The 12,838-nt window shown below is 37.7% G+C and overlaps 4 protein-coding genes across 12 annotated transcripts in view; 2 read left to right on the top strand and 2 right to left on the bottom strand.

Annotated features, from left to right (window-relative positions):
* The window catches only part of LOC127984475 (SUN domain-containing ossification factor-like), a 46,902-nt gene extending 45,206 nt beyond the window's left edge, over positions 1 to 1,696 (bottom strand). For 2 of the 5 annotated variants that reach the window (XM_052587127.1, XM_052587130.1), the window contains exon 1: positions 1,373 to 1,648. In XM_052587127.1, the coding sequence (XP_052443087.1) occupies positions 1,373 to 1,425 (53 nt within the window). In that variant the 5' untranslated portion in view covers positions 1,426 to 1,648. Of the gene's footprint in view, positions 1 to 1,372 lie in introns of all 5 variants that reach the window. The other 3 variants (XM_052587126.1, XM_052587128.1, XM_052587129.1) reach the window with 3 other exon arrangements.
* A 1,036-nt stretch (positions 1,697 to 2,732) lies between these two features.
* Positions 2,733 to 6,537, top strand: LOC127984479 (transmembrane emp24 domain-containing protein 5). Its single transcript, XM_052587135.1, has 4 exons — positions 2,733 to 3,067; positions 3,925 to 4,022; positions 4,133 to 4,313; positions 5,471 to 6,537. The coding sequence occupies exons 1-4, from the start codon at positions 2,888 to 2,890 to the stop codon at positions 5,687 to 5,689; spliced, it is 678 nt and encodes a 225-aa protein (XP_052443095.1). The 5' UTR covers positions 2,733 to 2,887; the 3' UTR covers positions 5,690 to 6,537.
* Positions 6,538 to 7,568: 1,031 nt separating this feature from the next.
* On the top strand, positions 7,569 to 10,478 carry LOC127983927 (phosphatidylinositol N-acetylglucosaminyltransferase subunit C-like). 2 transcript variants are annotated; one of them, XM_052586330.1, is made up of 2 exons: positions 7,569 to 7,698; positions 8,381 to 10,478. In XM_052586330.1, exon 2 carries the CDS (start codon positions 8,393 to 8,395, stop codon positions 9,272 to 9,274), a length of 882 nt encoding a protein of 293 aa, XP_052442290.1. In that variant the 5' UTR covers positions 7,569 to 7,698; positions 8,381 to 8,392; the 3' UTR covers positions 9,275 to 10,478. The 2 variants fall into 2 exon arrangements, with proteins under 2 accessions (XP_052442290.1, XP_052442291.1); XM_052586331.1 differs by lacking the exon at positions 7,569 to 7,698 and adding an exon at positions 7,715 to 7,873.
* A 135-nt stretch (positions 10,479 to 10,613) lies between these two features.
* The window catches only part of LOC127983926 (dynamin-2), a 54,706-nt gene continuing 52,481 nt past the window's right edge, over positions 10,614 to 12,838 (bottom strand). For all 4 annotated transcript variants that reach the window (XM_052586326.1, XM_052586327.1, XM_052586328.1 and 1 more), the window contains one exon: positions 10,614 to 11,048. In XM_052586326.1, coding sequence (XP_052442286.1) covers positions 11,009 to 11,048 — 40 coding nt within the window. In that variant the 3' untranslated portion in view covers positions 10,614 to 11,008. The remainder of the gene's footprint in view (positions 11,049 to 12,838) is intronic.

The raw sequence follows: 12,838 nt of genomic DNA, 5'->3' as shown, positions 1-12,838 counted from the left end.
CTATTTTACTTTTCATATTATGTTGTGAAACCCTTGCTGTTCTGATGTGTAATGCTTACTTTTTTAGTAAAACTTGCAAAATTATGTAAATAAAATGTTTACGTGTTTTTTTTTTTTTTTTTTTTACACATGCATTTCAGATTCTTACCAGGTTGCTCTTTTCTGAAAGCCATGCAAACATGAAAAAAATAATGAAGTAATAAAAGCTTACAAAGTGTGCCAAATAAAAACAACAGGTATTTACAAGCTGTGCATTTGTGCATATGTGATGCAATTCTTATGCAACTCACCATGTCTTTTTTTTTTTCCTCAGCCATTAGGTATAAAGACATCCTCACAATTTTTTTCTATTTACCTTTACTTAGAAGGTAACAATGCTAAAACCAAAAGCGAACATCATCTTTCTGTCTCAGATTTCTAGCATATCAACTGTTGTGCAGAAGCAGAACCCGTTATTAAAATCATCAATCTGATAGGATGTCCGGCAGCAGGCGCAGGGGGTAATTGTGTACTTGTGTATCACACCAGGTACTGTGACCTGCATCAGCAGCCTGTGTGCTTAGTCAAAATATGACCAACCCTGATCCACCACCTGTCCACGGTGGATGCCACATCAGAGCCAGCACAGTTTATCACTGATATGCACATATTCAAATGCATTAAACATTTCCAAAGTACCAGAGTTTGCTATCGAGATCAGGGCAAAAGATTTAGGCTCGAGCAGTTCAGCAAACTGGACAGCAGCCCGTTACTTTTAAATATATATAATCCAAGAGGTTCAAAGTCTGAACGAGTTACTATGAGGCTTTACCTACATACTAAGCTTGAAAAACAAAAAACTGACCATAATTCATGACAATGGACATAAAAAGTGCTGCCACTAAATTAAACTATATAAGCTGATGACAAAATTCAACAAAGCCTTAAAAAAATAAAAAAACAAGCATAAAATACTATTAAAATTGTTAAATGCTCACATACATAATAGGGAAGCCTAACAATACATGGTGGACTCTGTTTTCTGTACATTGTGTGCATCTATCCACAATTTACATTCATACTGGACAGCTGGTGGTTCAGTACTACTTTCAACAGGCTGTCAGCACATTTCTTTACAATATGCAAGCAATTCCACAATAATAAATGATATAAAAAGTATTTGGCTCATATTATATGAGGTCTTTAGACAGGAAGCTTAAAAATACATCCCACCTCTTGAGGCTACTGAACTAACGTTAGCATCTAGCATGACGCTATCATTACAAACACAGTGGTAAATTATGTCGTTGTCAAAGTGTCAGTGATTTATGTAACAACTTGACATGTACAGACGTTATAATAGCATTTCAGCATATAAAATATGTTGACTCACCAGCACAGGAGAGCTAAAACGGCGCACAGCAACAACACGCGCAGCTTCTTCATTATCTTCCCGCGGGGACCAACATCCTCGCTTTCTATCTATTCACCTCTAATACTGACGACAGAGGCCAAGACTAGCTAATAATGCTAATTGTTTACAACTGTATGAGGGTAAGGGGGTGTGTTTGGTAGTCCTGGACGAACTAGTTTCTCTCTTAACCCCCCGCTGAGGAGCGCTGGCAGCCGGACTGCTTCCCTTCTGCTTCTGCTTCTGCTGCTGTTGCTTCGGCTGCTCAGCGCTTACAGCTTCAGCGATTTCAGCCAATAGGAATCGAGTATTACTTTAACCCCGCCCACTCCTCAAGGTCTAGATGAGTTGGAAGTTTTGTCATCAGACGCGTCACCTCAAAGATAAGATTTGAACTATTGCTAGAACATTCATTTGAGAGAATAACAGAGCTGCTTTGTTATATTTAATTACTTTCGTGTTTATTTCTTGTGGGGTTTAACACATGGCAGTCATCTACATGAGACTTTATAAACGCTTCAATATCAGTTTAACAGTGAAATTACAAGCCTAACTCTTTTTTATAAAAAATGTATGCTTTGTTTTTAATAACTTCATTTTAGGTTTTGAGGAAAACGTGTATTAGTATATTGTGCGCCACCCATAGAAAGTTTCAGACGCAATGCTTCTGGCACTACTATAATTATATGTGTGTGTGTGTGTGTGTGTGTGTGTGTGTGTGCGCGCGCGCGCGTATATATTATCTTTCTCTATGTAATAACACTAATCAACAAATATATATTTTGTCACATCATCTTGGCTTTTTATTTATTTATTTTTGGTTCAAACATTCCTCAGTTAAAGCTGAACCGACACACTTGATCAGTTGGTCAACTTCTGTGATGCAGTAAAAACGAATCTTGTTTGTAAGCGAATCATTTGTCGAGTCGAATCTTTTGAATTAATTGGATGAACATATTATATACCTATTTTTTTAAGTCCCCCAGGGAATATAAATTATTGTATCATCATTATGCATAAGGAAAATTACTATTCTCTGAATAAAAATGAGAAATGAACCAATTCTTTTAAATGAACCGTTCTTGGGAAATAAACGATTCGCGGAAATGATTCTGGATTTCTCATCGCTACTGAACTATAGTTCATTCAATACATTGCAGAAATACATACTGCACAGAAGACTACATTTTCCACAATGCAGCAGTTCAGGACGTCGCGTTAAATGCCAGTGTACGTTGTACATGCATTTAAATATTGAATGCATTCTCGTAAAACACGTGTTCCCTAAATTTTATATAATTTATTAATTTCTTATAAATATAGGATGTACCTGTGCTGGCAGATTAAAAAACGATTGGTAACAATTTCTAGGTTTGTGAGGCGGGGTCCTCAAGTCATAGCATTTTCCAACTCGTTTGCTGAGCTGTCCCGAGCAGCTCCTGAAGTTTTCAGAAGAACTTTCATCGGTTGTTTCTAAAGTTGTGTAAGTCTAGGGAGATGCGGTGGAGTATGGAGGTGCTGAGAGTGTGTGTGGCGTGTCTGTCGCTGTGTGTGTGTGTGATCAGCGCGTTCTCTCAGTCTCTGGACGGTGACTTTACCTTCAGTCTCCCCGCCGGACGCAGAGAGTGCTTCTTCCAGACCATGAAGAAAGACGCTTCGCTGGAGATCGAGTACCAGGTGACACACATCTGGAGATCTCCCTCTGATCCAGCCTGCGTGCTGGTCATGCTGGATACACTGCAAGACGATATAACTTCATTTAGTTGGATACTGCATACATACGTGTTGTAGAATCAATTAAAAGTTGAAAATAGATAATATGAAATAAAAATAAAAATTAATTCTACATTGAGTTTTAACTTTAATTCAAAGTTGTATAAATCGTGTGAAATGCATTTGTTAATGTTTAAAGTAAGCAAAATAAATTAAAACATGAATGAAAAGTTATTTTTTTATGTTAACGTTTGAAGTGAAAGTGAGTGACTACTATTTTTCTACAAAGCAAAACAGCAATGAACAATGTAGATAAATATAGATAAAACATTTAATTGTTATAACTTCATCATTTTGTTGGATACTCCCTACATACGTGTTATGTTAAAAGTTGAAAATAGATCATATAAAATTAGATTTTATACATTACACATTAAGTTAAAACAACTTAAAATCAACATAAAACATTTAATTGTTATATTAATATTCTTGTATTCATTTTTGTAAAAAGGTTTTTCTTCATATTTGGCCCCATTTTTTGCTGATTAGCTGGTTGCAAAACAAACTGCAATAATTATTTTTCAAGCATGATCTTATGCAATACACTATGCTGGATTATGAAAATTAAACTTGAAGTTGTGACACACTCCTGAAGTTGAAGAAGTGACACAGTGGGGCTAAAGGTCATTCTGGGAGAAGGAGAAGTACCAAGAGGACTGTGATTGATGCCCACAGTAAGCTCAGAGCTTCATGCTGTGAGGACAGAATCAGCAGATCCTTCTATTGATTCATCGTTCATATAAATCTGTGTCTGTGTGCAGGTTCTGGATGGAGCGAGTCTAGATGTGGACTTCTACTTACAGTCGCCCAGCGGTCACATTATAGCCACTGACCACAGAAAGTCTGATGGGGTTCATACGTATGTTTTACCCACAATCACAGTTTGATCATATACACTGAGCCAGTAACTTCCTGATTGTCTGTGCTTGACCTTTCTTCATTTTTATTATGTGACTTTTTCTACTTCAGAGTGGAAACAGAAGAGGGAGACTACATGTTCTGTTTTGATAATACATTCAGTGCAGTTTCTGAGAAGGTCATTTTCTTTGAGTTGATTCTGGACAATATGGGGGACGGCGAGGAATTGGAGGACTGGAAAGCGTACGTACAGGGAGCAGACCTTCTGGACATGAAGCTGGAGGATATCATGGTATGAAGAACACCTGTCTCAGTTAGCGTTATTTTATTTGTTTGTTCGTTTGACTAAACGAAAGAAATAAATTATTCATAGTTTTAATCAAAAGTGACAGTAAAGACATTTATCATGTAAAAACAAAAGGAAAAAAAGCTGTTCTACTGCATACTTTCTGTGCATCAAAAAATACTGAAACAGATATTAATCATAGTTTCCACAACAATATCAGGCAGCACAGCTGCTTTCAACACTGATAATAGCAAGAAATAATCTGGAGTAATGGCTGCTGAAATTTTAAAATATATTAAAAAAGGAAACTGTTATTTTAAATGATAACATTTTTACAATAGGTTAAGATGACCTTTGTTTGAACCGAAGCATTATAGATAACCTGACAAGGCATGCCAACTACAGGAGGTGTGAATGTGACCCTGGGTTTCTGTGAAATGGGCTGATAGTAAAGGGCCGGGGACCGCTAGCCAAGTACTTGACTGTTTTTCTTGAAAGAAGTGTTTATAAACTGATTTGACGTTAAAAAGTTATTTCAGGAAGCAAAGGGAAGTTTTCCAATTATAATCACATCTGTGCAGGAACTTGTGTGTTCCTGTTGGGTCAAAGTTCTGAGCTGACTTTGTTTACCTGCCATTGTTTCAGAGTGGAGATATTATCGATTTCGTAGAAGTTTGTGTGAGACGTTTTGTCTCGGCCGTTGGTTATTTTTCCCTTTAATCCTGAAGACACAAAGTTATTTGAGGTTTATTTGTTGAGAAAACTGATTGAAAACACAATTTTTCTTCTTTTATCCTCCAAAACACACAAACACTCTCTGAACTAACATAAAGGAACTGTGGGAACAGCTCATATGTTTGGGGTCCTATATAGCGCCTAAGGCACACCTGTGCAATAATCATGCTGTCTAATCAGCATCTTGATATGCAACACCTGTGAGGAGGATGGATTATCTCGGCAAAGGAGAAGTGCTCACTAACACAGATTTAGACAGATTTGTGAACAATATTTGAGAGAAATAGGCCTTTTGTGTACATCGAAAATGTAAACTCTTTACTGTATTTTCATAAATGCAGCGTTGGTGAGCATATTAGCCTACTTTCTAAATAAAAATTCAGTGATGGTGCAAATATTCACATTTGAGAGTGTGTGTTTCTTTACAGGACACCATCAACAGCGTGAAGTCTCGACTGGGAAAGAGTCTTCAGATCCAGACTTTGCTGAAAGCCTTCGAAGCCCGTGACCGCAACCTGCAAGATAGCAACTACGAGCGGGTCAACCTGTGGTCGTGTACCAACCTTATTGTCATGGTGATTGTATCCGGGGTCCAGGTGTACTTGCTGCGCAGCCTCTTTGATGACAAGAAAAAGACACGCACATAGCTGCCTCTACTGCTACTGACTGAAAAACACAAACACACACACCCCTCTGTCTGTCTGTCCTTAACTCCTCCGTTTGCTCCCATTAAGTGTCCTTGGACTGATAATAGCTGGAGTCTCTCCTCCTCCACACCTTTTCATGTCTCAAGACAATCATTGTCTACTTGACTAAGCCGATAAAATGAGAGGTGGAAGTTGATCTCTAAGCTGCTGCTGTGTGACCCATCTAACCCGTGTTAAATCTAGATTATTAGACTAGTTTTGTGTTTTGTGTGATGTTTAGTTACTGAATTTTTCCAGGGACTGATAAGAATACACTGATATGTGGCACCTTTCGTATTTTTGTAACAAACCAGCAATGAATTTTGAAATGGCGCTATTGTAAAGCGTTCATGAGCCGAATCTTGTCTGATTAAAATATTGAGTGTTTATTCATACGTTAACCACACCTACGCCCATTTTCTGTTTGCTTTACCCATCTGTTACTGATAATTTTATGAAGAGACGCACCCAATACATTGATGCTGTGTCCCTTTTCTTAACAATTTTTAATTGTAATTTACATTTTTTCATTGTGCTTTTTTTTTGTCTGGGTCTATTTATTTCAAAATACATAAAAAATGCAATTCATAACTAAAATTATTTTAAATTCACTTCTTTGTGGGGGAGGGGCTTGAAGTCGAAATGTTGACTGGCCTGATATAATGTCAGTTGTTATAACGGCTATATCAACTGTAGCTCAGATTGTAAAATGTCATGTGTTCTGAGTCCTTAAAAATGTAATGATATTAATAATAATTCATGATATTTGTTTAAAAAAAGAATAAAAACATTTCACCTTTAAAAACACATTTTAAAGCATAACTTACACTCATGTATTCAAGGTTTAAAGAAAACTCATTGTTTTTTCTTGATTACACATCAAGTTTTTTTTTGTTTGTTTTTTTGCAGAAAAATGGTATGAAATCAAGATGAATGCAAAGAGAATTTGATATTTGCTTTGAATCAGACTTTCAAAAGATTATTTTTTAAAAGACCCTAACCTTGTATTCACACATGAGCTATGCCAACTTAAACCGGCTCTTCTTCTGAGGCTGAATAAGACTCCCAGCTCTGTAAATCTCTGGAGGATTTAGCAGCACTAGTAATAACAGCAGCAGCTCAATCCCTCATCCATCAATGACAGTGGCCTGGGCTTCAGAGTGCATCAGAACTCATTCAGAGGCCGGGTTCCTCTTCCCTGCTGAATGTGCGTGATTTAAAGTGCAGTATTTTAATGGCAGTCGTGTTGTTGCAGTGTGCAGTTGCTCTCAGATCTAGTGATGCTTGAGCTATTTCTGTGTTGTTACTACACCAGCCACCTTCCACAGAGAGTCTCTGGTCCTGCTGCTAATAAACGAAGTTTACTGCTCTTTTTGATCAAATCGCTCTCTTTTGTGCTTGAGATTTATGAATGCACGCGGATTTCTTTGATTTTCTGAAATGTGTTTTTTTTTAATTGCCCAATGAAAACTTGAAGTGAATTTCTTTGTGAATTTCTAATCTCATGTCGCCACCTTCTGGAGATTTTTAGCACTGCCAGCTGCAGTTTTCAACTCGTCTACCTTTCAGTTAAAGTATATGTCTCTTTCAATGTCTCAAAACGAAGTGTTTAATCTTTTAACTTGTATCCCCCACACAGTTTTTGGAGGTTGCAAACTATAATATGTGAAGCGATCCTTCATTGTTTTACAATCAGAATCAAGGAGAACTTAATTCATTGTTAACGTTCTCTGTTCAGTTTAAAAACCTTTGAAAAAACGTTCCACACCCTCCAGGGTTCAAATAACGAGATTATTATGACATACCGATGACAGAAACTCTTTATTAGTTGGAGTTTGTGAGTAAATGTCCGTAGATGGCGCTCTTTACCAAACGCTACAGTCGCGCTTTTGTTTTTGTGGTTCGTCACTTCCGGGAGTGAGATGGCGTGACAGCATTGGGTGAAGAAGAGAGAAAACCCGGCTGTTTCGGTAAGATATTAAATTTATATGGGTTTGAAAGCTTTATGTATTCAATATGAATGAAGTTAATTTGTCTCCACACACTGGAGTCATTTACAGTATTATCGGTCGAAGAATCCAGTCTCGTTCATCAGATTCAGATCTACGCGAGAAGCTGTCAGACTAGAACTGGCTGAATTTTCATGTAATGATATTTTGATTATCAGTAGGGTAACCTAAACAAAATTAAGATCTGTGTGGAATTTAAATCATGCACAGATTATTGAAGTTCAGTTTACAAGAAAATACTAACGCCATTAGTCTAAAATCATGTTTAAGTAATTGTTACTTGTCGTTTCTTTCTAATTATATGTGAAATTTACTACCGAATTCTGTGTGAAACATTTTTGTACACAATTTTTACTGTTACATATATATTCGTGTTGCTTGAATTTATTTAGTTTGTGTTTATCATTGTCATTAGAAAATGTTTAACAAGTAAAGCTGAACAAAAACGCAGAATTTTTTTATTATAGGTAGATTTGTTTCTTAAAGTTTAGTGGCATTTTAAAATGAATGATGTTTCTCGTTTTATGTATGATACTTGGATTTATTTATTCATTCATGTATTAAATGAATATTTGAATCTATGTTTTTAAATCCTCTAAAAAGAAGCTGTGTGTGGTGATTATGATGGGTTGTGTGTTGTCAGTTTTGACAGGTGATGGGGGCAGACAGTGGTCCGGGAGCTCCTGCAGCCGTCCCGTGGCGTAAAGTCCTGTATGAACGCCAGGCTTTCCCGGACAATTATGTGGACGGACGCTTTCTGGAGGAGCTGCGGCTCAACATCCGGGTGCGTCAGTACCGTTACTGGGCGGTGGTGCGTGAGACGGGGCTCATCGCGCAGCAGGTGTCCTGTGTGGCCGTCTTCCTCACGTTATGGTCTTATATGGAGCGGGGTGCGCTGGTGCCGTCTGCAGTGCTCTGGGTCTGTCTGACCTTTGCTCTGCTGGGATACGGACTCTATGAGATCCTGGGAGGCTCTTGTGTTCGGGAGCGAACGCGCCTGGCGGACCTGCAGAGCGCGACCATCTTCCTGGCGTTTACTTTTGGGTTTTCACCAGTTTTAAAGACTCTAACCGAGTCAGTCAGTACAGATACTGTGCAGGCCATGTCAGCCGTGATGCTCCTGGCTCACTTGGTGTCCTTCCCGTATGCTCAGCCCAGCCCACCGTGCAGTCTTTCTCTCAACGCGGCTCTTTTCGGGTCGGTGTGTCTGGCGTCCCGGCTGCCTGGTGCCCTTCACACCTTCACCATGCTGAGCTGTGCCCTCCTGGTGTTCGCTCTGTGGCCCTGTCTGCTGCACCGCATGCGGGAGAAGGCGGAGTGGAGCTTCCCGTGGGCGGCTGTGCTGGTGTGTCTGGCTGGAGTCGGGGGTCTGGGGAGCTTGTGGCCCGAGGGGGCTCTTCTCCTCTCGCTGGCTCTGATAACATTAACTTTAGTCTGTCCACTGTTGCTGGTCCACCTGCAGAGGCACAAGGACAACATCCACGGCCCTTGGGACGAGGCAGAGATTAGAGAGGACCTGTCCCGCTTCTTGAATTGAAAAGGCAGGGGTTTAAGACCATTTTAAATGATGCTTCTGATAGACTCCCTTTGGACGGATGATTTTGAGAGTCTTTTGCACTTTCCTTAAAGGGGGGGTGGGGTAAGATGTACCTTTAAGCTCAGGGAGGAATTACTGGGAAACTTCATTTAATTTTGGCAGTATAAAATAAAACTATATTATTAAATGTGTGAGCCTAAAGAAAAGATGTCTAGGTCACATTTAACAAATTAAAAATAAAGGAAGGTTTTTACTTTTGGTTAATAAAATTAACCCCTAAAAAAATATATTTTTTTAATTCAAATAATTCCATTTAGATTTTTGGGGTATGATCAAGACATGTTTTGTGATTTTAAAATAATTTATATGGAAGTAGGGAGTTCTTTTTAACAGTATTTATATATAAATTTGCATATTCTGGAATTGCTTGATTAAAAGTTTAAATGGTTTTAATTGGTTTTAATAATCCTAATATTTTAACATACTGTATTTGAAATAAATGTTTCTAACTGTGTTTATGTGTGTATATATATATATATATATATATATATATATATATATATATATATATATATATATATATATATACACACGCAAACACATGCTCATGAAAATTTTTATTTTATATATAATATAAAAAATATAATATAAATATATGCATGAAAATACTTGTAAATATTTTCTAAATATATCAAAATACATATATTGTTTAAACAAAAACATTTATTTTCGATGTGATTAATTTGCGATTTAATGATTGACAGTTTATATATATAGGCCTAACTTTAAAAAAAAAATTCCCAGTTGCAGAATTTCTATAAATTCTTGTTAGAAGCCCTTTTTTATTTCAATGGAGATGACAGAAAATTCACCCGGGTTGAAACAGTTCTGGACAAGCTGTTGCCCACAAGATGTCAGTCAGTCCCAGGTATTTCTGCAGCTTTAACTGTTGTTCATAATAGAACGGCATGGCAGCAGGACGTTTCTGCCAGTGTTCAACTGATAAAATATAATAAGCCTTTGTTGGCTTTTCTGTAGTATCATTTATAACTAACATCTTAAATAAACAGTCTGTGTGACACTGCAATAAAGTTGCCAAATTAAAACATTCTGTGCAAAGAGAGAGTCTTGTAAATTGAATAGTTTTTTATAAATTAATGAAGTTATGTTTGGCAAAATATTAATAAAAATAAAATAAAAATTGTTTGATTTTCACAATTTTTAAAACGAGAGTACTGCTGGAAGTTCTCAGCACAGAGCTAGGCTGATGTGGGTGGTTCCTTTACATGCTGCATGATTTGAGATATAAATCATGTTCGCAGCACATCCAGTGTGAGAAATGACACGCTGGAGTTTTAATCTCGGGATTAGGGGTTGGTTCAGATAGCATTCACTTACCGTGAGCAATTTGAACAATACAACCCCGGTTGTCGGACTTCTTTAGCACACAGTATTTACAAAATCCCACAATGCTTTTTATTTAAGCCTGATAAAGAGCTGAACTCACATTGCAAACATCAACCTATGTACAAAACAGGAACAAACCTCGGCACATTGCTCAATCTCAACCCCAAAAGCAGATTCGGTGAGCCTAAAAAACCATCTGGAGATCAGTTTTCTTCATTGAAATCTGTTTTGATAGTTTTTCACCGTGTGTAAGATGTGAATCTTTGCGGTTTTGTCTTCTTAATGAAAATTCAAGCAGTTGTTGTCTCAATGGTGGGCATCGGTGTCTCAGTGGGGCTGTTGAGTGGGCACCGCCGGCGGCTGTCTCCTGCAACACATTACACATAACCTGAGCTGTCAGGACAGACTGCTATAGGTCATAGCTCACAGCTCTGCCAATTCAGATAATGGAAATAACAACAATCTCCCATAAACTGCTCTCCTTCAGATGTCTGCATCTGTTTACAATTGCCTGCAAGCGTCTTTTTTGGGGGGGAAATGAAAGCGAAATGTGTACGAATGGCCAGATCTGATCAACAGAACTGAGAAGAACACAAAAAAAGATTTTTTCTATAGATGGGCTACAAATAAATACCAAACCTCATCCACGAGTCATACACGCACAAAAAAAAAAAAAAATATATATATATATATTTTAATGTATAGTTATCATATACTACACGTTTACAGCATTTATTAATTTAGGGTAGTTTTATATTCTCTACCATTCAAAAGTTTTGGAGTCAGAAAGAAATTATTACTATTATTCATCAAGGATGCATTAAGTTGATCAAAAGTGAGAGAAAATACATGTATAATGTTACACATAAATACTGTTCTCTAGAATCTAAAATATAGATTATTTCCAGAAATACATTAAACAAAGCAACTGATAATATTAAACTATAAATGTTTGTTGAGCAGCAAGGATCATGTGACACTAAAGGCTAAAGTAATAATGCAAAAAAATCAGCTTTGCATCACAGGAATAAATTACATTTGAAAATATATTAAAATAGAAACCAGATATTTTAAACTGTACCAATATTTTACAATACTAATGTTTATACAGTATTGGCAATCAAGTAACTGCAGCCTTGGTGGGCATAAGAGACTTGCTACAAAAATATTGTTAAAAATCTTACTGACCCTAGACTATGAAATGTGGCATATACATTTTGAACAATATACAATGGTTTATTTACAAATTAACATTAACCTAGAAAAGCAATTGTTATTTGTTTAGTTGTGCTACCTACTGCATGAACTAATTTTGACCTTACCCCAAAGTGTTACAGTTTTTCTTGAATAATGTTTTTTTTTTTTTTAAGTTTCCAAACTTTAATAGCCGTAATTACAAGCCGTTCTTAAAACTAAAGTTTGTGATTTCAGAAAAGTCCTGCCACAAACACACGCAATTGGTTAAGCTAATGTTTCTGTGCCGTTCTGGTCATGATGCTCAAATGAACAGAGCAAAATTCTGACAGCGCCACTGTGATAATGTTTTATAGAAATCTTCGTCTCCACATCTTGTGCTCGAACAGAAGTATTCTAACAGTGACCTTTAATTAGGCCCAAAAGAGCTCATTACTGTGCGCTGACCATGTTACAATCACAGGCTACGGTGTCGGGACGTCTTGAACGAGTGTGTGTGTGTGTGTGAGAGTGTTTAAGGGAATATGAGTCCAGCATTCCTGCAGAGTTGGTCCTGGAAAGATCCCTGTGGAGGCGCAGGAATCTCACTCTCTAATGGAGCTGGCAGAAGGAGCAGCTCTCTGGGATGGGAAAGAGAAGAGAGTGGCTTTTATTTTTCCTGTGCTGCGGCGAGTGCAGGCCTGCGGTTTCACAGAAAGAAAAAGAAAGGACGGAGACGACGGAAAGAAAAGCAAAACAATGCTTGAGGAAACATACGAGATCTAGCAGTCTGGAAATGCCAGGGGTTTACTGGAAGACAGAAAGAAAGTTAAATGTACAAGAATGTGTAATTGGAGAAGTGGATGAGGTGCGAGAGAGGAACGCTGCTGGGTGAGATGCTGGCGGCGTCTCAGAACTGCCGTTTTAGTGCCCAGAAATGTGCCTAGGTCTTCAGATTCAGTCAGGCCCGCTCTGGTCGGGGTC

Source organism: Carassius gibelio, chromosome B20 (assembly GCF_023724105.1).
Source record: "Carassius gibelio isolate Cgi1373 ecotype wild population from Czech Republic chromosome B20, carGib1.2-hapl.c, whole genome shotgun sequence".
NCBI lineage: Eukaryota > Metazoa > Chordata > Actinopteri > Cypriniformes > Cyprinidae > Carassius > Carassius gibelio.
Note: the sequence above shows the minus strand (reverse complement) of the source record. Positions and strands in the feature narration are given on the sequence as shown.